At 37.7% G+C, this 23,051-nt stretch overlaps 1 protein-coding gene and 1 long non-coding RNA gene across 4 annotated transcripts in view; one reads left to right on the forward strand and one right to left on the reverse strand.

Moving 5' to 3' along the window:
- Nucleotides 1–23,051, reverse strand: part of PDE7B (phosphodiesterase 7B) — a 336,838-nt gene that overhangs the window by 220,215 nt on the left and 93,572 nt on the right. The window contains exon 2 of one of the 2 annotated variants that reach the window (XM_017530472.2): nt 20,430–20,490. In XM_017530472.2, the coding sequence (XP_017385961.1) occupies nt 20,430–20,490 (61 nt within the window). Of the gene's footprint in view, nt 1–20,429; nt 20,527–23,051 lie in introns of those variants that run through there. The other variant, XM_037739232.1, reaches the window with a different exon arrangement.
- Nucleotides 1–23,051, forward strand: part of LOC119471589 — a 127,146-nt gene that overhangs the window by 72,757 nt on the left and 31,338 nt on the right. Inside the window, exon 4 of one of the 2 annotated variants that reach the window (XR_005200657.1) lies at nt 5,141–7,249. The exons of the other annotated variant lie outside the window; for it this stretch is intronic. This is a non-coding gene — a long non-coding RNA (uncharacterized LOC119471589). Of the gene's footprint in view, nt 1–5,140; nt 7,250–23,051 lie in introns of those variants that run through there. 2 annotated transcript variants of the gene reach the window in all.

Consider the following 23,051-nt stretch of genomic DNA (forward strand, 5'->3'; position numbering starts at 1 on the left):
GTAGGTGATGGGGAGGAAGGCAGCAAATCACACTGCCACGTGTGTTCCTATGCAACAATTTTGCATGTTCTTCACATGTACCCCAAAACCTAAAATGCAATAAAACAAATAAATGGGGGAAAAAATTAGATCCCTTTGGTCAATTTTTGCTTTTGTTGCAATTGCTTTTGACATTTTCATCATGAAATCTTTGCCCGTGCCTATGTCCTGAATGGTATTGCATAGATGTTCTTTTGGGGTTTTTATAGTTTTTGGTTTTACATTTAAGTCCTTAATCTATCTTTAGTTAATTTTTGCATAAAGTATAAGGAAGAGGTTCAGTTTGAATTTTCTGCATAAGGCTAGAAAGTTCTCCCAACAGAACTATTTTAACTTGAGATACTGGCGTCATTTGTTTCAATATGAATTTAAACTTGTTTCAGTGTTGCTAAAAAGCCAGCCTTTCTTCAAAAGCCACAATACTCTTGCGAATCTTCTGAGGAGATGAAGAGAATGCTTCCCCAAGAGTCATTGACTTTCTCTGTTCTCAGCTACCTGGGTTTGGGGATGTACAGCCTTGGTTGCCCTTCAGGTCCTGCCCAAGTGGCACTGGCCCCTTGTAGATATCTATGATGTGCTTTCTCCCATGGCCTCTTTTGTCTTCTTACACCAGTATTCATTCTGCCATGAGCTTTCCTACCTACAGTGTCAGCATGTATTTTGGAGAAAGCAGATAAGCCAAACCATTTAGTATCCTACAAAATTGAGCATCCTTCATTCTTACAAAAGACAATATGGACATAGACCCTAAAGAATTTATCAGGAAATTAATGCCAGGGATATTTGCTTGACAAGTCTGCTCTTGGTGCCTGAGAGCAGATAGGTCATTGCACCTGATCCAAGGTCACCAATTTCAGGGCTGTGTCCTTCATAGCAATAGCTTAGTATTTTGAAGGCTGAAGTTCTTGTGATTGCAATTCTATTCAATTAGTTATTTTTCACTAGAGGCACACTAAAGAAAAATTTGGTTCCCTCAACTACCATGCATTCTTGATAGAAAGTGACCATACTCTTTACATGCCTGATATTGGCATAGTTGTTTTTCCTTTTTCTGTGTGCTTTATCCATATTACATTATTTCATTGAAGCCCATAGCAATACAGTTAAAGCTGGGGTTACATAGAGGGTTGTTGGACATGTTTGAAGGATGGGGAATTTGAAATGGAGAGAGATTATGGTATACAATCTGGGTAAATTGCTAGGACATAAAATCAGGCCTCTAGATTGTCAACTGAATCTGCCCATTATAGATTTTTCTGGGCCTGTCAATGCTTTGACCAGGGTGAGCATGAAACAACACAGAGGGGAGGCGCAGGTCCCAGGCTGATGTGTGTACTTGAATATTCATGAGGTTTTAAAACAATGCCACCGCAGGGAAAGGGCCAGTCCTGTTCTACTCTCTTGCAGAGCAGAGAGGGCTGACTGTATCATGCTAGAGAACAAGAGCACAGGAGAGAGAGCCACACTCATTTCTTCCTATCTTCACTAACAAGTGTAGTTCTAGGATTACAATAGATGCTCAATAATTGCTGGCCAAACTGAGTGGACAATTATAGATTGTGTTTTGGGTCTCCTTTTCACTGAGCTACCTTATAAAGTCTATATAGATGTGCTATTCTTTAAAAATTCTCACAATTTTTTTCTTGGAGGGAGATGGGAGTAGAGAAATGCTGGTATTCTCACTTCATAACTGAATACATCAAAGAGAGGGTATTTGGGTCAGTCCATGCTTCCCAGACAAAACAGGCATCTGACAGGCCAAAGCCTGATGTCTGTGATAAACCAATTTCTCAAGCCCAGGGCTGCCATATGGCAACTCTAGGGAGCGCTACTCATTGTAGCCTATGTCAATGGCACCACTAGTGTTGTTAGTGGACAACTTTCTAAGAATGCAGAGCTCCTGCTTTGTCATAACGAGACTCTGGGGCCTGCTTAACTCTGCTAGCACTTGTAAACACCTACTTTAAAGATCATGAAAAAAGGAGAGGCTTCCCTTTCCTTTGTTTTTTAGTAAAACTAGTTTCCCGAGTAAGCCATTAACTATGATACCAAGCTACTCTTTAAGAAAGGTGAAGAGTCAAAAAGAAAAACAGAAGCAGAGGTAGCCCCCTTCATTAAAAATAGAAAAAAGCCATTCTAAAGACAAATCAAGCACAGAAAGAACTCCCCAAGAAGGGAAGTTTTTTAAGGATGAGATTGCCAATCACCTTTCCTTTCTGAGTCCTAACTCCTTTAACGTGATATGTCCTCTAGTTGAAATTTCTATGTTAGATGAACATTAATTACCACATTGCTTATCTGGAGCATATATAACATATGGCTTTAAATCTGTTGTTATTTCCCTAAACATATCCTTTCAATGCTCGTTTAAGGACAATGGCAATATACTGCAGGCATGCTTTCCTTATTTTGCTATTTTCAAAATCAACTTAAGATATCCAGTACTTTAAAAAGGAAGTCAGGTCCTGTGACACCAGTGTTCAAAAATTGCCTCCACCTCTTCATCTCATGCAGAATAAATCTACAGTCCTCACAAGGACTCCCCAGTTCTGCCTCCCATTACCTTTCCTCTCCTAATCCTCATTCCTTGGTGATATTGGCTGTGTCTTCACCCAAACCTCATCTTGAGCTGTAGCTCCCATAATCCCATGTGTGGGACCCAGTGGGAGGTAACTACATCATGGGGGCAGGTCTTTCCCATGCTGTTCTCATGATAGTGAATAAGTCTCATGAGATCTGATGGTTTTCACAAAGGGGAGTTTCCCTGTACAAGTTCTCTCTCGCCTGCCACCATGTAAGACATGCCTTTTGACTTCTGCCATGATTGCGAGGCCTCCTCAGCCATGTGGAGCTGTGAGTCCATTAAACCTCTTTTTCTTTATAAATTACCCAGCCTCAGGTAGGTCTTTACTAGCAGCTTGAGAACATACAGATACACTCAGCTTAACCACACTTGTTCCCTTCTGTTCCTTGAGTTCTCCAGGCTCACTCCTGTGCCAGGGTTTTGGCAGGTGCTGTGCTTTCTACCTAGGACACTTGCTGCAGATCCTGGGCAGATCCTGCTGCTCCTGAGCAAGCAGATCCTTGCCTAACTTCTCAATCTGCACCTTCACTTCCACCTCTACCATCGTTACTCCATTCCTCACAGATACTTCTGCTTTCTTTTATAGTCCATTCATCTCCTAAAACAATGCAAGAGCTTGGTTATTTATTTTTGAGATGGAGTTTTGCTCTTTTTGCCCAGGCTGTAGTGCAGTGGTGCAATCTCGGCTCACTGTAACCTCCACCTCCCGGTTTCAAGTGATTCTTCTGCCTCAGCCTCCTCAGTAGCTGGGATTACAGGTGCACACCACCACACCCAGCTAATTTTGTATTTTTAATAGAGATGGGGTTTTGCCATGTTGGCCAAGCTGGTCTCAAACTCCTGACCTCAAGTGATCCACCCACCTTGGCCTCCCAAAGTGTTGGGATTACGGGCATGAGCCATTGTACCTGGCCTGCAATGTCTAGTTATTTATATTGTTTACTGTCCATTTACTGTACCCCCACATCCTACTAGAATCTAAGCTCCTAGGGCGGAAGTTTTGTCTGTTTTATTCACTGCTGTTTTCCTGGTGCCTAGAAGAGCACACCTATTTGGTTGGAACTCAATACCTACTTTTATAGGACAAATCCATCATTATCAGATCATATAGCTACAGAATATTTCTAAGCTCTAGATTATCCAGTCTCAGGGTATAAGCAAAATATCATACAAATTAACTTTTAAAATCATTAATTTATAATTGTACATCAGAAATCTTCATATATGACTGCTACTTGACACTGTTCTTTGGAGTTACAATGATTATGGGTGCAACAAAGACACTACATACTTTTGGGAAGCCATTGAGTTTCCTTCCAGTATGATGGTTTACTTTAAAAATGGACTCACAGGGCTGGGTGCAGTGGCTCATGCCTGTAATCCCAGCACTTTGGGAGGCTGAGGCAGGTGGATCACAAGGTCAGGAGTTTGAGACTAGCCTGGCTAATATGGTGAAACCCTGTCTTTACTAAAAATATAAAAATTAGCCAGGAGTGGTGGCATGCACCTGTAGTCCTAGCTACTTGGGAGGCTGAGGCAGGAGAGTCACTTGAACTCAGGTGGTGGAGTTTACGGTAGGCGGAGATCACACCACGCTAGAGATCACTCTAGCCTGGGTGATAGAGTGAGACTCCGTCTTAAAAAAAAAAAAAAAAAAAAAAGAACCCAGAAAAAGCTTTTTATTTTAAAAGCAAATGGTCACAACAAATTTCATTTTCCAGTGAGAGAACAATGAACAAGATGATAGAGACTGAACAAAGACTGGCCTTGGGAATGTGGTTGGTCCTCGGGAATGCTCTACAACAGGATGCTGTCCCTGAACAACCTTCCAGGGCCTCTTTAGAGCTCACTGGGCCTCAGCTGCACACTGCTCTCTGCCTTTTCCCCCATTGCTTTTTATCCCCTGTTTTTTTAGAGAAAAAAACAGAAGGAGAGGTAGCCTCCTTCATTAAAAATAGAAAAAAGCCGCTCTAAAGACAAATCAAGTATAAAAAGAATTCCCTGAGGAGGGAAGTGTTCTAAGGGTGAGATGGCCAACCACCTTTCCTTTCTATGTTTTTTAAACTTTTTAAAGTTGGTTTTTTAATGTTGCTTCTTTTTCATGTTTATTTTTTCTATTATGAATATAATACATGTTGATGATAGGAAAGCTGTAAAATGCAGGAAAAAATATGATGAATCAAATCAAATTTTTTCCTACCACTTAAAGTTCTACACACACGCACATATACATAACCACACATCTTCGGAAAATCACACTGTATTTGCAGTTCTTTACAGAGTTTTGAATCAGCAGGGTCTTCCTACATTTGAGACAGACTTTAGGACACTCCGAGTCATGTAGCATTTCTCTGTGTCTTCTCTGAACAGTGAAAGTAAACTAATTGATTGCACAAAACAACTGTACCTTTATTCCCTCTGACTAAACTGTCCTTTTTGGGTCCAATTTGAGAAGAAAGGAATAAAATAGAGATCTTGAACTTGGAAATGGGCAATCGCCTTTTGTTTGCTTTCTAGCTGAATCAAAGCTGCAAATTCTCCTGGCATAATTGAAAACACGTCTTGGTAACGCCTTTAGGATGTCCCTGAGGCAGAGGCAGGTTGTGTCTCTGTGTGTGTGTGTGCACATGCATGTGTGTGCATTAGTGCATCTGTGTTACATGTTATAATTCTGAGAACCTCAGGAAGTTCCATAGTGTTTTGTTCCATATTATTTGATGTCATTTGTGCAATGAGCTCTTACCCATCCCTACTGCAACAGACTCGTAGTGTGCTGGTTCTGGAAGGCTTCCATTTGCCACAGAACCACAAACCTCAGTTACTTGACTTTCATATTGTTTTGCAACTTCTGTGTGATGTCACGGGCTGGATGTCCATGGGTGGCATATTGATCTATGATTCCAGGCACTGGAGTATTGGATCACATACCCTCTGCAAAAGGAATGGCTGATCTGAAAAATTCCATTTGTTTGGGCTCAGGTGACTTTGTGAGAGAGGTTTAATGAAAGTCCTGGCTCATCTCTAAGATGCAGCAACTGGTGTCGTGGTTACCTTAAGGCACAGTTACTACAACCACCTCTGTTTATGCGTGTTCCCCCACGGGAGCACGTTATAAAAACCTTGACACTTGTGAGATGTAGGTTTTAGTAATGCAAACAAACAATAAGAAACACTCTTTGTTCTCTTAGAAATCAGAGAAATAACCTAGAATCTCTTTTATTAGAAAAATGAATGCCCACACTTTACTGAACATTTGGAAAATATAAAGAGACAAAAAAAAGGGAAATAAAAAAATATGCATGATTTTACCACCTGGGAGCAAAAAGACTTCTTGAAATTTTTTTCTTGGAAAATTAGAATTCTCTCATTCAACTCAATTCTGATATTAGCTAAAGGTGTCCTCTTATCCCCCCCTGCACATACCCAATGCTGAGAGAAACTGATAAAAAAGACAAATTGAAAACATTTTGCAGTTTCATTCCTAGAGCAAGTATGTATAAAGTCCATGAAAATAACATGTGAGGGTTAAGTTTAGAAAGGCTAGGCCATATGATTTCATAGTAAGGGTCTAGACTAATGATTTTTTCAAATATGATGCCTTAGCTATCATTTTTAAAGTCTTTTAAGTCTTTGGTTTTTTTAGAGCAAAATTGAGAGGAAGGTAAAGAAATTTTCCATATACCCCCCACAGCACACATCACAAGCTTTCCCTCATCAGAGCGGTCCATTTGTTATAACCAATGAACCTTCACTGACAAATCATTATCATCCAAAGTCCACAGTTTACGTTATGGTTAACTCTTGATGTTGCATATTCTATGGACAAATGTATCTACCATTGCAGTATCATACAAAATATTTTAACTGCCTTAAACATCTTCTGTGTTCCTCCTATTCAGCCCTCCCTCCCTTAACTTTTCATGTTATAATTTTAGATCTGTAAAATATAGTTAATTGTATATTTTGTTGAGAAAGAGAAACTGGAAATTAATTAGGTCAACAGAAAACGGTTTTTATTTATGAACCAGGGTTTTGTTTACAGTTCCCTCGTGGGTGAGTAAGCACTTATTAGGATCATTTGTGGGACATTTATTTTCAAGTGTTCAGCAAAGAGTAACTTAATTCAGTTTCTGCAACGTACGTCAACTCTTTAATGCTCATTGATAATCAACAAATAAAATTTACTTATTACTACCATCATCAACCTGATGATTTGTTTACTTAAATGATAATCATGATCTTCATTAGAGGCTATTACATTAAATGTTTTTATTGAGTCAAATGATGAATTATGCATTTACGTAACTTTTACTTAAGGTAATCATTGAGTGTTAAATTATTTGTGGGACTTTCGTACACAGCAGTTAGGAGGATAAATTGGTATGGCCACTTTGGAAAACTTTTTGGCAGAATCAATTAAAGCTGAACTACACACACACACACACACACACACACACACACACACTCTCTCTCTCTCTCTCAGTCTATGACCCAACAATTGCAATTTGCAATTCTAGGTAGATAATTAAAAGAATGCATGTAATTTTGTGCAAACAAAGATATGTACAAGAATATTAGTGGTAATCGGCAGTCTCTCTGTGAAGGGACACATAGAAAATACATTAAGTATTGGGTATCAGATGGTCTCTATCATGACTAAACTCTACCATTTTGCAGCATGAAAACAGCCATAGGCAATATGTAAATGAATGAACATGGCTGTGTTCTAATCAAACAGGCGACAGGTCAGGTTTAGCCCATGAGCTGTGATTTGCTGATTTCTGTTCTATAGCAAAAGAAATAAACAAGTAAGAATGAACTACAGCTATATGCAACAGCATGCACAAATCTCATAGACAGTGTTGAGTGAAAGAAGGCAGACAGGACAAAGAACATACTCTTTAATTTCATCTATATAAATTTCAAAATTAGGGAATGGTGATAGAAATCAGTGCATCAGAATGGAACCTTTGGGAGGTAATGTCTAGGAAGAGGTATGAGGGAAACTATCCATATTGTTCCACGTAGTTTTACACTGATATGTTAACTTTGTAAAAATTGAGCTGCACTTAAAAACTAGATATGTCCCAGAATTTAAGCAATATTTCAATTAAAAGTTAAAAACCCCACTTCTTATCAAAATAAATCAATAGCTAAATAAATGAAGAGCAGGAATTAGGGGTGCCAATGAGCCTATAAACTACCATTTCAGTTGTTGAGAAATATCAGGTTACAGATAAATGTAAGATTAGACATGTGTATGCACATTGTTGGTTCATATTTACTAAGGTTAAATACAGCAATTGCAAATTGTCTTTCTTCAAGATGCTAACATTTGAAACTGATCTTCTAAGAAACTTTTCCTTGGGAAAGTAAACAAAATAAACATGTACAGTCATGTTTTGTTTCTAGTCAAACACTTCTCAATTTTCAACAGTACAATTGGTACAGGGGAGAAAATCTTTTATTTATTGTTATGGCCTAAAATTTACACAGATTTATAAGGTCACATGTCAGAGGCCTGTCCCTTGAATTTCTAGAATCCTAGAAAGTAGACCACCAGTCTGGGAGAAGAAGTTATCATCTCCCTCTTACTTGAACTGCAACCTTTAAGTCCTATGAAAGCAACAGTTGAAAGAACTAAGCCCCTTCAGATATTCAGAGATTTACTTAAGAATCTGTTATGAAGGTCGAGGTAAGAGGATCGCTTGAGTCCAGGAGTTAGAGACCAACTTGGGCAAGATGGTGGAACTCCATCTGTACAAAAAATTTAAAAATTAGCCAGATGTGGTGGTGCATACCTGTAGTCCCAGGTACTTGGGAGGCTCAGGTGAGAGGATTGCTTAAGCCCGGGAATTCCAGGAGGCAGTGAGCTATGATCACACCACTACACTTCAGCCTGGGTAACAGAGTGAGACCCTGTCTCCAAAAAGAAAAACTTTTTTTTTTTTTTTTAAAAAAGACTCTGTGATATTCCAAATGTCTATTAAGTCATACAAAACATGATCATAGTCATTCATATACCGTTACTCAAAGTCCTCTTGGCATTTCATTAGTCAACCATCTTGTAAACATGATTCATGAGGGAAGATTTTTCCTGACACAAAGAGTGAAATAGCAGTCAAAATAAGGTACCTTTCTGTGGACTGCCTGGTGTAATTAACTATTAGCAAACCCATTCTATAAACAATGCAGTAATTCAGGAATGTGATGTTAATTTTTTTCTTAGAAACAAGGAAAATGTATTTTTAAGTGCAGTATATACTTTCAAGATGTTCAATTGCTTTTTTAAATACTTGATTTTCTAAAAGAAGACAAAATATTGAAACACCTTTTCCTGAAATTTACATTTCAATATAAATTTTACAAAGCAGCTTGACATAGTAACTCCTTTCTTGTATTTACTATACATATTCCCAAACTCTCAGAATTGTAGTATGATTATCACTGAAAGGATGAGGATAGTGCTATTCACCAGCTTCATGGAATGCTATATCCTATTAGCATTTCTAGCACTATTTTCTTATATTTCAGAATATCAGGTCCTCTTTTAGAATGAAGTCTTCAAATTTTCTATTATGTCACATAGAACTAGGGCTCCCAGAATCCAGAATTTAGGTAAAGCTAAAATGGCAAAGTGCAAGATTTCATGTTAACTATCTCATTAAATTTTAGTCAGAAAAATTTTTAAATGTTGATTACAAATCAAATGCATTAGACTCATGTGGTTGACTACCTTGAAGTAGGCAAAAACATTCTACACCTTGGCTTTTCATCTATAAATATCCTTAGATTTGCCTTTAAGGGTTTTGTTTTATTTTGCATTTTTTTGAGATGGAGTCTCCCTCTGTTGCCCAGGCTGGAGTATGGTGGTGCAATTTTGCCTCACTGCAACCTCCACCTCCTGGGTTCAAGCAATTCTCCTGCCTCAGCCTCCCAAGTAGCTGGGACTATAGGCACATGCCACCATACCCACCTAGGTATTTTTTTTTTTTTTTAATTTTTAGTAGAGACGGGTTTCAACATATTGGCCAGGCTGGTCTGGAGCTCCTGATCTTGTGATCCTCCCACCTTGGCCTCCCAAAGTGCTGGGATTACAAAGGTTTTTATAGTAAGAAATAATCAGTAATATTGATAGTGTTAACGCAGGCTCACAAAAGTTGAAAACAGGCATAATTCAGTCAGAGGGGAAAATGCTGGGTTTATGAAAAATGAGTTTTCTATACCATCAGTTAGCAACTTCTTTGGAATGGATCTCCTGGTAAGGAAACAAAATGTCTTTTGGCAATTAGATATGTCCAAGAAATGCTACAGTTCAAAGACAGCAACTGATATAATGAGAAGAAGTATTTATTTTTTTATACTTTGTTCTTATGCATTTTTATAATACACATAATTTGTCTCATTCAGAAAATTTCTATATTTTGTGAATGTTTATAATCTATAAAGAAAACCTCATATTTATAGTTGCTAAGGCAGGTGGTTTGAGATTGGCAGATTGAGATCTCACAAACCTAAATCAATAATTTATTTAAAATATGAATTTATAATGAAATATAACTATAATCTATACTCCTTCCAATAAAAAGCCTAGCATTCTTTTGGAGTCAAAACTAAAAGTGACATCGTCTCTGGAACATTATAAAGAGTACAGTTCGATGTCTGCAAAGATTCCTAGGTAGACTTATCTTGAAAGCAAGAAGCTTTTGAATCAAATTTGTGGGAGGGGAAAATGAACCAGAAGTGAAGAGGATGAGGAGGAACAGGCAGATCTTTAAACTTTTATTGAGACAGAGTCTTGATCTGTCACCCAGGCTGGAGTGCAGTGGCGCAGTCTCAGCTCACTGTAACCTCTGCCTCCTGGGCTCAAGTGATTCTCATGCCTCAACCTCCCAAGTAGCTGGGTTTACAGGTTCGCACCACCACATCTGGCTAGTTTTTTGTATTTTAGTAGAGATGGGGTTTCGCCACGTTGGCCAGGTTGGTCTCGAACTCCTGAGCTTAGGTGATCAGCCCACCTCAGCCTCCCAAAGTGCTGGGATTACAGGCGTGAGCAAATGTTCCCAGCCAGAAGAGGCAGTTTTGATGTGATTGGACAGGGGTGGGTCCAGCTCAGGGGACACTGGTACTCCCAGAGCTCAAACGGCTTAGCACCTTTGGTCTCCTTCTCAAAGTGGGAGGTAGATGTACAGGCATCCCCTTTTAGGCCAAGACAGGCCAAAAAATAACCTTCTAGAGGAACCACGGGCGGTGGGAGAACATTAGGGCTGAATTTGTAAACTTACACATTTCTTCTACCTTCATCAGGAATTACTTTTTGTTTTTTCTTGGAATTCCAGGCCAACACTGGATGCTAGGGATAGAAAATTAGATCAGACACCTCTTCCCTGGAACAAGCAGGCTCAATGGGAAAATGGAGAAGCAACTTCACATGTACAGTACCAAGCAGAGGGATGTGTGCATTGGGGTAAGGGCATCCCCTTGCAGGTTACCTCAGCTGGCCATAGGAAGAGGATGGGGAAGCAGCTAAGGAGAATAAAGGGAAGGGTCTTTATGAGCATGGAGCAGTTACTCTTCCAAAAGGAGTGCTGAGAACACATAGTTTGTATTTTCTGTATTTTTTAAAGAATAGGCCTTGATATTTACAGTGTCTAACTCAGCTGAGTCCTCTAAACTGCTTTACATTTTTTTAAACACCTCTATTCATTTTTAAAAAATTTCCTGTAACATTAGTTTGAATTAACCTAGTTCTGTATGCTTGCATTCACTTGCTCCTCTCCTTAAGCTCATCAGAACTTGGTATTTCCTTCTTAAAAAGACAGGAAGTGATCAGATGGAAACTCTCCCAGCTCTGCCTGGCTGCACACAGGCACGCCTGTCTCCATCTCCATGCTTCTTCACCCATGGGGACCATCCTCTCACAATCGTAGGTTTAAGGCTCAAAACTACTCCCCTTCTCTTCATAAAACTTAAGCCAGTTCTTCTCTTCTCTCACCGTGAAAACATTCTCCAATCCTTCCTCTCCTTAGATACCCTTACTGACTGCAGACTTTGAGAGATACCGTCATATCTGTCATATGCCCTGCCCTTTTTCAGACTCCTCTCCCTCCCTTCCTCTTTCTCTCTCTTTCTTCCCCTCCCTCTCCCCTCCCCTCTTGACTTACATGGCTAAAATACTATTCTCTCATTTTCCTTTGTCATTCTGTATGCTCTTTCTTAATCTCCTACCTATTTAGGCTTCTATAGGCTCCTTTTGAACCTGCCCCGCCCTTTGGGAGATGCTTCTGGGCATTCCAAAGCACAGCCTCATCTCACTCCTTAGCTTTCCCTGGGTGATCTCATTTCTCTTATGTTGTGGCCGCCGCTGACTTGCAGATCCCTCTTCTGAGCTGCGCTGGAGAGTCCCTTGGCCGCCTCAAATTTACAGTGTCTAAAATGTAACCTCTCCCCACCACCCCCACCCCATGCAAACTCAATTCTCTCGGACTCTCCTTTGCAGGAGAGGGCAGTACCTCTATCTGTTTAATAACATTTCGTACACTCAACCCATTGTAGAGTTCTGCCACCCTCTTGAAAAGCTTCCTGTATTTGATGCCTTCTGTCCTCCCTGACACTCAGTTCAGGTGGGACTCATCATTTCCCACCTGATAGATACTGCTGTTCCCTAAACTAGTCTCTCTCCAGCCTTGTCCTCCTCCTGTGCATTCTCTACTCTAACCAGATGATCTGTCTGAAGTGTGCACCTCACCCTGTAGCTCCTCTGCTTAAACATCCTTCAGTGGTTATTTGTCCTGTTATAAGGCTCTCCATAATCTCTGCTGCCTTCCTCTCCACACTCGATTGCCTTGTTTCATTCCTCTTATTCTATTTTCCAGGCATAAAGACCATCTTAACAGTTTTTAATTGGTCATGTTAAGCTGCCGGTTCCTGTTGCTCTGAGAAATACCAACACCTTTCCCACTGGGCTGTCCTCACCGCAACCTCCAGGGCTGTCTGGAGCTTCTCTTTGACACTCAGCTCCTCACCATGTCTTGCACAGGCCTTTCCTGACACCACTCTGCCCTTCCTCCTCCCATAAGACCTGGGCCCTCCTGACTATGGTTTATCATGGTATGTTGTCATTGTGTGGTTGTCCCTGTGTCACTAGATTGGGAGCTTGCTGAGGACAGAAGTCAGAATTTCAATGTCTTTGCATCCCTACTCTTGGACACAATGTGTATCTATAAAGTGTTTGTTGACTGAACATGTTTTCTGAAGTGTAGCTTTGTGTAAGGCTGATGGGTCTCATTGAATTCCCTTTTTCTACCTTCAGACAGAAAATGAAGCTAATCCAAGACAAGACTGACCCTTCTGTCACTTTTGGGCTTGACAACTTCAGTTCTGATAGTTTGGACCTTGCTTGTGTTGTTATTTTGCAGCTAGCTCTCATCTGAGCCCTGGCTTCCAGCTGCATTCAAAAATGAGGTGTTCTGTTGCTGTGGAAATGCTGCAACCTTCCACGGAAAGCAACCTTCAAGCTAGGAAACTTGCTTTTCTTATGTATGTAAAATTTTAAAAGGAAGTAGGAGAACGTAGAATGCCTTTTAAACCATAAACCTCAGGGTGAAATAATTTTCTATATATTTCCATAAACATGAGAAGACAAAATAATGGGCCTCTTCCTGTTTTCTCAGCACAATGCTCCATCTGCCCAAGGATATACTCTGTGGCAATAGAGATTCTACCTTGCTCATTATTATATCAACTTTCAGAGTACTCCAACAGAGGGCTGGGCATACAGCGGCATTCAATGAATATCTGTTAATCTCCTTCTTAGGATAGCTCTAATTGCCTATTTGAAGAGAACTACTCTACACTTTCTTATCTAGTAAACTGGAATAGTGTTCTTGGGAAGTCACCAGTTAGTTCATATAGGAGCTGACCCGTGGCCTTGGCTATGTTAGCAGAGGGTTTTAAATACTAGGTCAACCCATCTTTGACACACGTGAGAGAGGCACTCCAGATGACTCTGCTGTTCTCACAAATACATCAGTTTGTGTCCATTCAGTAAACAGTGAGTTCCTCTGAGGAAGTGGACAGCTAGATGTTCCAGATGCTGGATATTCAACAGTGAATGAAACGGAGTCCTTACTTCTGTGATAATCACATTCTGCATGTGTGGGTGCGTTGCAGGGCAAGGCTGGGGGCAGCGGTGGACAAATAGAAACTATGTCCTTTAGTGGTAAGAGCAACAAAAAATAAAACAAGGCAGGGCCTTGGGTGAATGATGGGGAATGATGCTCCCACCATCCTCCCTTGGGAATATCCAGGTTCAATTTACCCCCTTTGGGCAGAGTAAGAAAATATCATTTAGCAATTTTGTTGTCTGTGCATAGATACAGAGAGAGTGAACTGATGAATCCAAGTGACAGGAATGAAGAGCTTTGAAAGTGTAAGTCAAAATTAACTCAAATTCCTGAGGCATTCTAACCTTAATAGATTGAAATCAAGCAACTTGAAAACTTCTGTCTTTCAACATAGTCTTTACTTGTAAAGTCAAGTGCATGCAAAATAATCTTTCTTTTATAACCCATGAGCATAAGATGCTTATTACTAAATTGCCAACATGCACTTGAAAATATCCGTTCACTTTGAACCAAATTGAGATCATTTAATATTTAAAATCTACAATACTTTCAATTTGCATATATTACAAATACAAAATGAAGTGCAAGGACTTAGAAAAAACTGAGTATTAGTATTAATAAAACCAATATGTATATTTATAGTACTTCTACAAGTTCACTGAATGTTTTAATATTTATTGTCATGTAATCCTCAACAGGCCTAATCAGTTCGACAATAGTATTGTTAAATTATTGTTTGTTATTCAATTTTAGAGAAGAATAAACAGGTCTACAACTCCTAAATGACACGCCTCTGCTCCCACAGTTATTACCTGGTGCCAGCTCTTTCAATGCCTTCTTCTTTCTGCAACACCACAGTGGCCTACTTTGATACCAAATCTTTTTTTTTTTTTTTTGCCTTAAAACAGATTGTGTATTAATTTTTAAGAAACAATGTATATATGTCTCATAAGTGTCCACATGCAAAAACCACAAGTTGAGGCCAGCGATAAGGGCAAAATATAAATATAAAATAACTCCCGACTTTATTAGCTGACAAAGTTCCCAAAAAGTGAAAAAAATCAATTTTCTCTACTGTCACAGATGAAAATATTGTCTCGTTTCTTAATAAAATACTAAGACATTGGATAGGAGGAGAAAAAAATAGAATTAGCATGTATTTAAAAAAAATCAAACCAGAATTCAGGTTGCCAGATACAGATTGGGTTACATACGCATTGGGTTAAAATTATTTAATTTCATAAGCAGCTGATGAATGGCTTTACTTAATACTACCCAGTTCATGGGAGTTTATAGAGTATTCTCTGATACTCTATAACTAAATTGAAAAGACTCTCTAACGAAATAAGAGAGACCAGAACTCTCTTTTATCTGGTACGTGTGGCCTTTATAGGGCCAATGATGACAGTCAAGCTCTCTATAATCATGTCTCAAATTTCTTTTCAATTTATTCTTTCATCTACCTCGTGGTCTGAAATACTTTCCCAGAAACACTCCCCAGTTTATCTCAGGGCTTTTGAGAGTGATCTTGCATCCACCTAGAGTGCTGCCATTTTCTCAACTTTCAGGTCTAGATACATGAGTCTTCACATCCCTGCTATATACACTCTCTCCATTTTTTGAAGTCCCTATATATTTTATCTTTATTTCTTCTGTAGCACGTATCAGTCGAGTTCGTGTCGCATACATTGGGCTTCAGGACCTGAATCCCTTGCTGAGGATAAACCCTCTAAAGCTAGACTATACGCCCACTGGTCTTTGGATTCCCAAGGCTAAGCACCACAACCTTGTCAGTGCTCGATGCATACCCGATTAATAAAAATTAGATGAAGGTCTCGTTCTACCCTGAAAGCACCACACAATTTTGAAGAATGTATTTAATATTTTAAAAAATTGTCCTCACATTTATATAATGTTTTAGCTTTTCAACTGCTTTTCTAAACACCATTGGTGTCATCAGTAAATAATTTATTTTTATTAGTTTATATTTATTATCAATTTTTAGATTTTTTTTTAGCACTTATGCATCAACATACACAATATTTAGGGCAGACATCATAACAGGCTTCTCCTCAGAGAACATCTCATTCTCTTACCAGAAAAATCCCTGGGCTAGGAAGGACAGATGTCTTTATTTCTACTTTGCAGGAAAACTATGAATTAAATCCTACAGAGATGAAGCAACTTCTATGAGTACACAGTTAATTTTTCAGAGCTAATGCTACAAAGCAAGTCCCTCTATGCCTATGTTCATTGTATAATAAAATAATGATTTTTTGTTCTGTTATTCTGAAGGTTAGCAATCATTTAAATAATTTATAACAAATTTCTACCGGAAATCTAATGTGAACACTCCCTTTTAAGTCATGGCAGATAAGAAAGTGCTTATTGTACATTCAAATCATCATGACACTCAACAGCATGAAAGAAATCATATACGAGACAAAAACAGGGCCACTGAAAATTTCTAATGAGAAAGAATTTAACCTTGAAAAAGAGCATGAAGAAATTGAACCAAGAAAATATCACAAATTAAAAATTAAGGCTTATAATTTGAAAAAATTCTACTCTAATAATAAGGAAAGGAGGAAATAGAAAGAAGCACTAAATCTGATCAGGAATTTCCTTTTGAAAGTTTCTTTTCCCATGATTTATCATTTCACAGAGCAAGGTTCACAAATGAACTGAGAAGTGAATCAACATTGATCATTTTACATAATTTCTTTAAATACTCTTGGCTTTTTTTACCCAACGGTTTTCATTACACTTTTAAAAAGTAAACTGTTTTTAGTAACTTGGCATACTTCATGCATTAATTATACAAGGAGAGATAATGTCTCTTTTACTTTCTCTTTCTTTTAGTATCTGTTCATGATACCTGAAGAAGGTAAAAGTCTTGCTATACAGTTGTGTATCCATTAACATAATTACGTAAACTTCCAAGGCCAATTGGAACTTCAGTAAAATCTTATGGCTAAGTTTATAAAAAGGAAGGTGGAGAGGGGAGAACAGGGTGGCAGAAGCTCTAAACACATTGTCCTGAGCCTGAAGGAAAGAAGAAAGCAACATTTATTACAATTTGGTGTTTAGCTTGATCATCCCTGTTGGCCCTCTCTGACTGTAAGGAATAGACAGTTAACGCTTAGTGTAGTCAGCTCTACAGTATACCTGTATTTACCTTCATATTCAACATGAGCTGTTCTCCTGAAGCCAGAAATAATTCCCTGCAAGACCTATTCATGACAGTAGTTTGGTTACATTTAAAGCTGCACTGAATTTGGGGCTTCAGAGTAACTCAAGGTGAATTTTACATTTATGTCTCATTTAACGGAACGAGTCAGAAGCGTGATTTTTGGTAAGAATGGTTTATCCATGGAAGTCATAAGGTAGACAACTCAAAGCATAAAAATAGTACTTTTCAGAATGATCTGGGGACTCACCAATGGATGAGAAAGAAATGCAAATGGAGTCCCTGGCTAGTAAGCCTTCTCCGTATTCTACCTCAGCTATGCTGAAACCAGCGCACAGCTAGGATCCAGCAGGCACCCAAGCCTGGACTGTGGGAGGTTTCAAGAGAGGGAGGTTTCAAGGGGAGTGAGCTGAGAGCTTGACCAGTGAAAGATGAGGATGTCTCAGGTTGGCCCCCATCAGGGATCTCAATATTGTGTGGCCCCATGTATTTGGTTTTCTCATTTAGAAATTTTAATTTATTCATAAAATGTTACAAAAGTATCTGCAAAAATAATAACTATATTTATGGTTGGCAGCGCTTATGAAACACAATAGTCCTTTATAATATCAGAGACTCCTTACACTTTGTTGTGTGAGATGTCAAGTTTTCTCAAAAAATGCTTTAGGAAATCATAAGAACCTTATCTCAGATTCCTTCTGAAGGTAGCAGCAAACGAATACCTTAGATAGTGGTGAAGAGGTGTTTTTGTGTTATTATAGATGGTCTTTCTTGAAGGAATACAAGATGTGGTCTCAGTTTTAGGGACTTATGTACTCATAACTTGATTTCGCTTGTTTTAAGTGAATAAACGATTCAACTTTCCTTTTTTTTTTTTTTAAATCATCTTAGACCATTTTGCTGTGAAGTAGCAGTCCCGGGGCTTCAGGTGGATGTATGTTAATGGTGAGGTTGATCCATGTGAACTGCTATCCATAATGAAGGACTTCTTAAGTGTCTGAATTAAAAGTGGCAGCAATTCTCTTTTAAAAAAAAAAATCTAAGCCTTCTTAAATATAAGCTCCTCAAGGGCACAATTTTCAATACGTGAGCAACTCAAGCTCACTAGGCATAATATTACCTTTGAACACTCAATAATTATTTACTGTCTAATTTAAAGGTAAAATGTATACTTCTTCTTCCTATGTGTCCTGAAACTAATAAAAACTTCATTCTCATGGTTCCTTTTATTATTTAGTTCTGTATCACTAAGAAAAATGAAATCTAACAAACTAATGAAATCTATAAGGTTAATAACCAGCAGCAGCTTCATTAAAACTCTTCCATTGCCAGAGATATCTACATTTTGAAAGATAGGGCATCTCTTAATTTACTTAGAATAAATGATCTAATTATGTAAGGTGTTTAGGATGGGTTTCACCTGCCACATATTAAGTGCTCAATTAACTGTAATTATTATGACTGGTAGCAACATAAAACTGATTTATATATAAATACATTTCTAATTTTAGAATTTTGTGCAATCTGGCAGATTCATTAGAGACACATTTGGTGGGCAGGATTGCTTTCTGACAGCTATATAAACCGTACCACATAATCTAGAAGAGATGGAAAGATAATTGATCTTACTTTAAGTGCATTCAAATCTATAGGGAGTAGTAGACAGTCTCTTGCTGTTCTAGCTATAAACTAATCAAGTAACTTACATGGAGGCCAGGACATAGAAACATTCAGTCACAATAGATAATGTATTCATGTGCTTAAAATTATCACGAGTTAAACATTGATTCAAGTTACCAGACCAGGTAGAAGCTACAGTCAAATAATAATTCAGTGGTAATAAGGTACTTGTAGTATCAGACCATTTGCCGCAATTTCCTTATTGTAAAATGAAGATAACAATAGCACCAACCTCATCTTGTTATTGCAGAAAATTAAATGAGTTAATTAATTGTTGAATAGATTTGATGTGGAGGTAAGACAGTTTCCCAAATCCAAAATTGGGACACATGGCTTGACGAAGAATTTTTTTTCTGCTTCCATCTGTGTCTTTCTCTCTCTTTCTATCTCTCTATCTCTCCATCATCTGTCATGTATTTATAAATCTATCAATTATCTATCTATACATCATCTATCTAATCTGCCTATCTATCATCTGTCTATCTCTGCATCTATCTAGTACCTGAAATATTAGAACTTTGGAGACATTTTGATTTCACACTTTCAAGGGGAAGGAATATTAGATATTTGAAATGGGTGTATGGATGCAATGCTCTATTCTTTGTTCATGTGCTTCTAGTAAAATGTTCATTTTCCGATGGATGTATTACTCTAAAGCCACCATCTCAGTTAAAATAAAAACATAGAACTGCAAAGAGAAATTTATAAAGAATTTAAGAAAGATTAGAAGCCTAGAAAAATATGATGTCTGGTTTTCATTTGTTTCTTAAGTCATGTATCCCTTTTGATTATTTGTTACATGATTATTTTGAATTACAAATTACCAAGATCTTCGCCTGCCTCTGTTTATCTTGTTGTCTGCTTTTCACCAATAATCTAGGCTGTAAATATATGAAATGGCCAGAGTAAATGGAAAATGCTAAAATTAATAATTTTGTTCTTTCCTTATAAACACAGTTCAAGATTAGAATCTACAAAGGTAAATTTTGATGACAATAAAATTTAAGAATTATTTTTATATATCCTTGCTACTGTTTTCATCTATTACGATAATGAATTACTACTTTATTGGACATAGTTTAGCGGATTAAATAAGATCTAAACACTAGACCTAAAATTTTGCAGTTTAGAAACTTTCATATCATGATTTGGACCATTTCTCACTCTAAGGTTAAGTGCATCACTTATATTCTCTGTAATTGTTTCTAATCTATATAATGAGGAGAATAATACCAACTTCATTAACTAACAGTATATATTAACATAGTTTGTCAAAGGCATTGATGATATATTGTCCTACAAGAACAAATGATTATTCATTACAATGTTGTTTTTTCTTACAAATGCTGTGTGGATAATAGTTGTGCTGACTTCAGATTTTAGCAGGTCAAATATATGTTTGTCCCAGGAATTCTAAGTAAGGGTTTTGTGGCATGATGTAAAAACTTAATAGTTTACTTATCTATCTTGTCATCCATCTCTGGTTTAGCAATTACAAAGTGATTCTTACCTTTTCATCAGAGCTGCCTGAATATAAACCGCTTAATTCTACATTATGCTGATGATCCAAGAAAAATTTTGAAAGACTTGGAAGCATGGTTCTTGACTGACTGACAATTAAGAAAATCAAAACCTTTCTTCATTATCAGGTGTTACACATATAAATGTGTTATAGCTGTCTATAAACCCATAAAAGAACCTATCAGCCTCTTCAAAATGGAACAAGAGACAGTCAAAAAGGCAACAGAACAATGATAACTCCACATGACATCAACATGCTTAAAATATTTAAAAGAAGAGTCCTTCTTACCCAGCATGCAAACACATTTGGCATTCTGATCGGGGTTCTCAAACAAGATTTCGCCACACCTCTGAAATAGAAAGATAGCCATGGTTATTTTAAGATTTCATATGAAGATTCCCAAGGCAGTATATCCATGTGACCCAACATTATCATAACATTATTCTACTTTTGTTTTCATTGGTCACCTGAGTCTAGGGACTTACATTATGAGTAGAGACTTGCCTGGTAGTAAAATATTTGAGGGGTAAGTTGGAATAGATTGTTTCTGAATGCCTTATGTCCTTGCATAGAGCTGATTCTGTGCACTCCCATAAGAAGTCATAGTTAGAAATGCATTTGGTTTGAAACAGTTTCTATTTCAGTGGAAGGTATGCAGTCTATTAGGCCGAATAATCTGGGCTAATTATTCTCAAAGTTGGTCCTTATTCATCTCCCATATTATTCTACACTACCCATTCTGCAAAGCACAGATATTTTCAACGGTAAAGCTATGTGGCCTATACTTTATCTCTCTGAACTTGGAAGGAAAAGCAAGTAGAGAAATAATGAAAAACTGGCATTGATAATGCTTTTCCTGAACTCACAGACTCACGGAAATATCAACTTTCTTAACTATATCTTAGTTTTAACTTGCTTGTTAAAACTTTTGTGCAAGGCAAATTCCAGAGATACAATCAGTTATTTAAGAATATACCACATTTGTACGATGAATATATTGACAAATGGTCAGTACTTGAATATATTCATAAATCTTTCAAATCAATGAGAACATAACAAATAATGTAATAGAAAAATGGATAAAGGACATGAGCAAGCAATTCATAGAAGAGGAAAAATCTGAATGGTCAATAAACACAGAAAACATATTCAACCATAGCTGTGATCAGAGGCAAGCAAATTAAAGATAAAATGAGGTTTACTTTCAACTTGTCAATTTCACAAAATTTAGAAGTCTGGCAATAACAAGTGTTTTCAAGGCTGTGGAGAAATGGATACTCTCACAAACTGGGGGATGGAGTATAAAATGATACAACCGCTTTAGAAAAAAATTTGCAAAATTCAGCAAAGATGAAATGTTCATAGTCTATGACATAGCAAGTTGTCTTCTAGATTTATAGCTAGAGAAATTTCACATACAACTTTAATGTCTTGGTACAAAACATATAAGAAAATAAGTGTTATTTATAAGTGGAATACGATACAACAGTTAAAATTAGAGAATTAGAGCTATATAGGCTGTAAAACATATTTAATATGTCTACACAAAATATATAATATTAAAAATCTGGAATATTCAAATAATATAAAATATATAACATGAAAATTATAAAAGACATATATAATATTTAAAACATAAGGCTGGGCATGGTGGCTCACACTTGTAATCCCAACACTTTGGGAGGCCAAGGCAGATGGATCAAAAGTTCAAGAGATAGAGACCATCCTGGCCAACATGGTGAAACCTTGTCTCTACTAAAAATACAAAAATTAGCTGGGTGTGGTGGCACACCTGTAGTCCCAGCAACTCGGGAGGCTGAGGCGGTAGAACCGCTTGAACCCGGGAGGTGGAGGTTGCAGTGAGCCCAGATCACGCCACTGCACTCCAGCCTGGCAACAGAGTGAGACACTGTCTTAAAACAAAAACCAAAAACCATAAAAGTATAATGTTAAACCAAGAAAAAAAAAACTGTTCCTATTTTACAAAGTTGAAAATATCTGAAAATAGTACATATTGTTTATGGATACATTAATTTATAGAAAAAGCAAAAAAACATGCAATGAATAATGAAGCATCAAATTTAGGGCAGGAGGAAGAAATGCTGAGAAATGAAGTGTTGGAGGGCACACAGGGGCTATCAACATCTTCTATAATGATGTGCCCCTTAAATTATTCTCTGAACGTTTTCCTTCAAGTATTTTGAAATAAGAAAGAATTGTCCTCATATTCACAACTCTGAATACAAAAATGGCCCTTTGCACAGTACATCTCTGTGCCTGTCTTCCTTGGGAGGCCATTTGGTAGCAGACTGGACTGTCTTCAAATAATTTGTTTTCACTATGTGTTTCCTTTGCCCTTAAGGAGACTAAAGATGAGCTACATTCACTCATTTTCCTTTTTTTTCTTGTTCGCAACTTGGTTAATCCCACTCCCATCTATCTTTACTGTATCTACACATTATATATTATAAGACAAAGTAATTTAAAGGGAAACAATTCCTGGATGTGAGAATTGATGTTCTTCACACCTGATTACAACATCCTCTTGTACAAAGAGGAGCAAGTTGAGAGGAGAAAGAATGATGCTGTTACACTCAAGTCAATCCATTTTTTACGATGGCCCACATTATGTAGAGGAGATGGACAGTTGGTTCAGTGATGTGAAAAGAAAGCAAGCTGCTTTTGTGAGTCAAGAGGCCTGACTCTGGAGGAAGGAGGCTGGATGCAGCTCAAGGTTGCAAAAGAGCACTGAGTTCTCAATGGAGATCCTACATCTTGAGCTTTTTCTCAGCTACTCTGCTCACCTAGTGTCATATTTATCATGTCACCTAATCTCTTCATGCTTTATTTCTTCATAAATACATAAGTAACATGGGGATGCCAATATATATGCCACCAAGTCAGGTCAGA

The sequence above is a fragment of the Cebus imitator genome, unplaced genomic scaffold (assembly GCF_001604975.1).
Source record: "Cebus imitator isolate Cc_AM_T3 unplaced genomic scaffold, Cebus_imitator-1.0 Scaffold65, whole genome shotgun sequence".
Lineage (NCBI taxonomy): Eukaryota > Metazoa > Chordata > Mammalia > Primates > Cebidae > Cebus > Cebus imitator.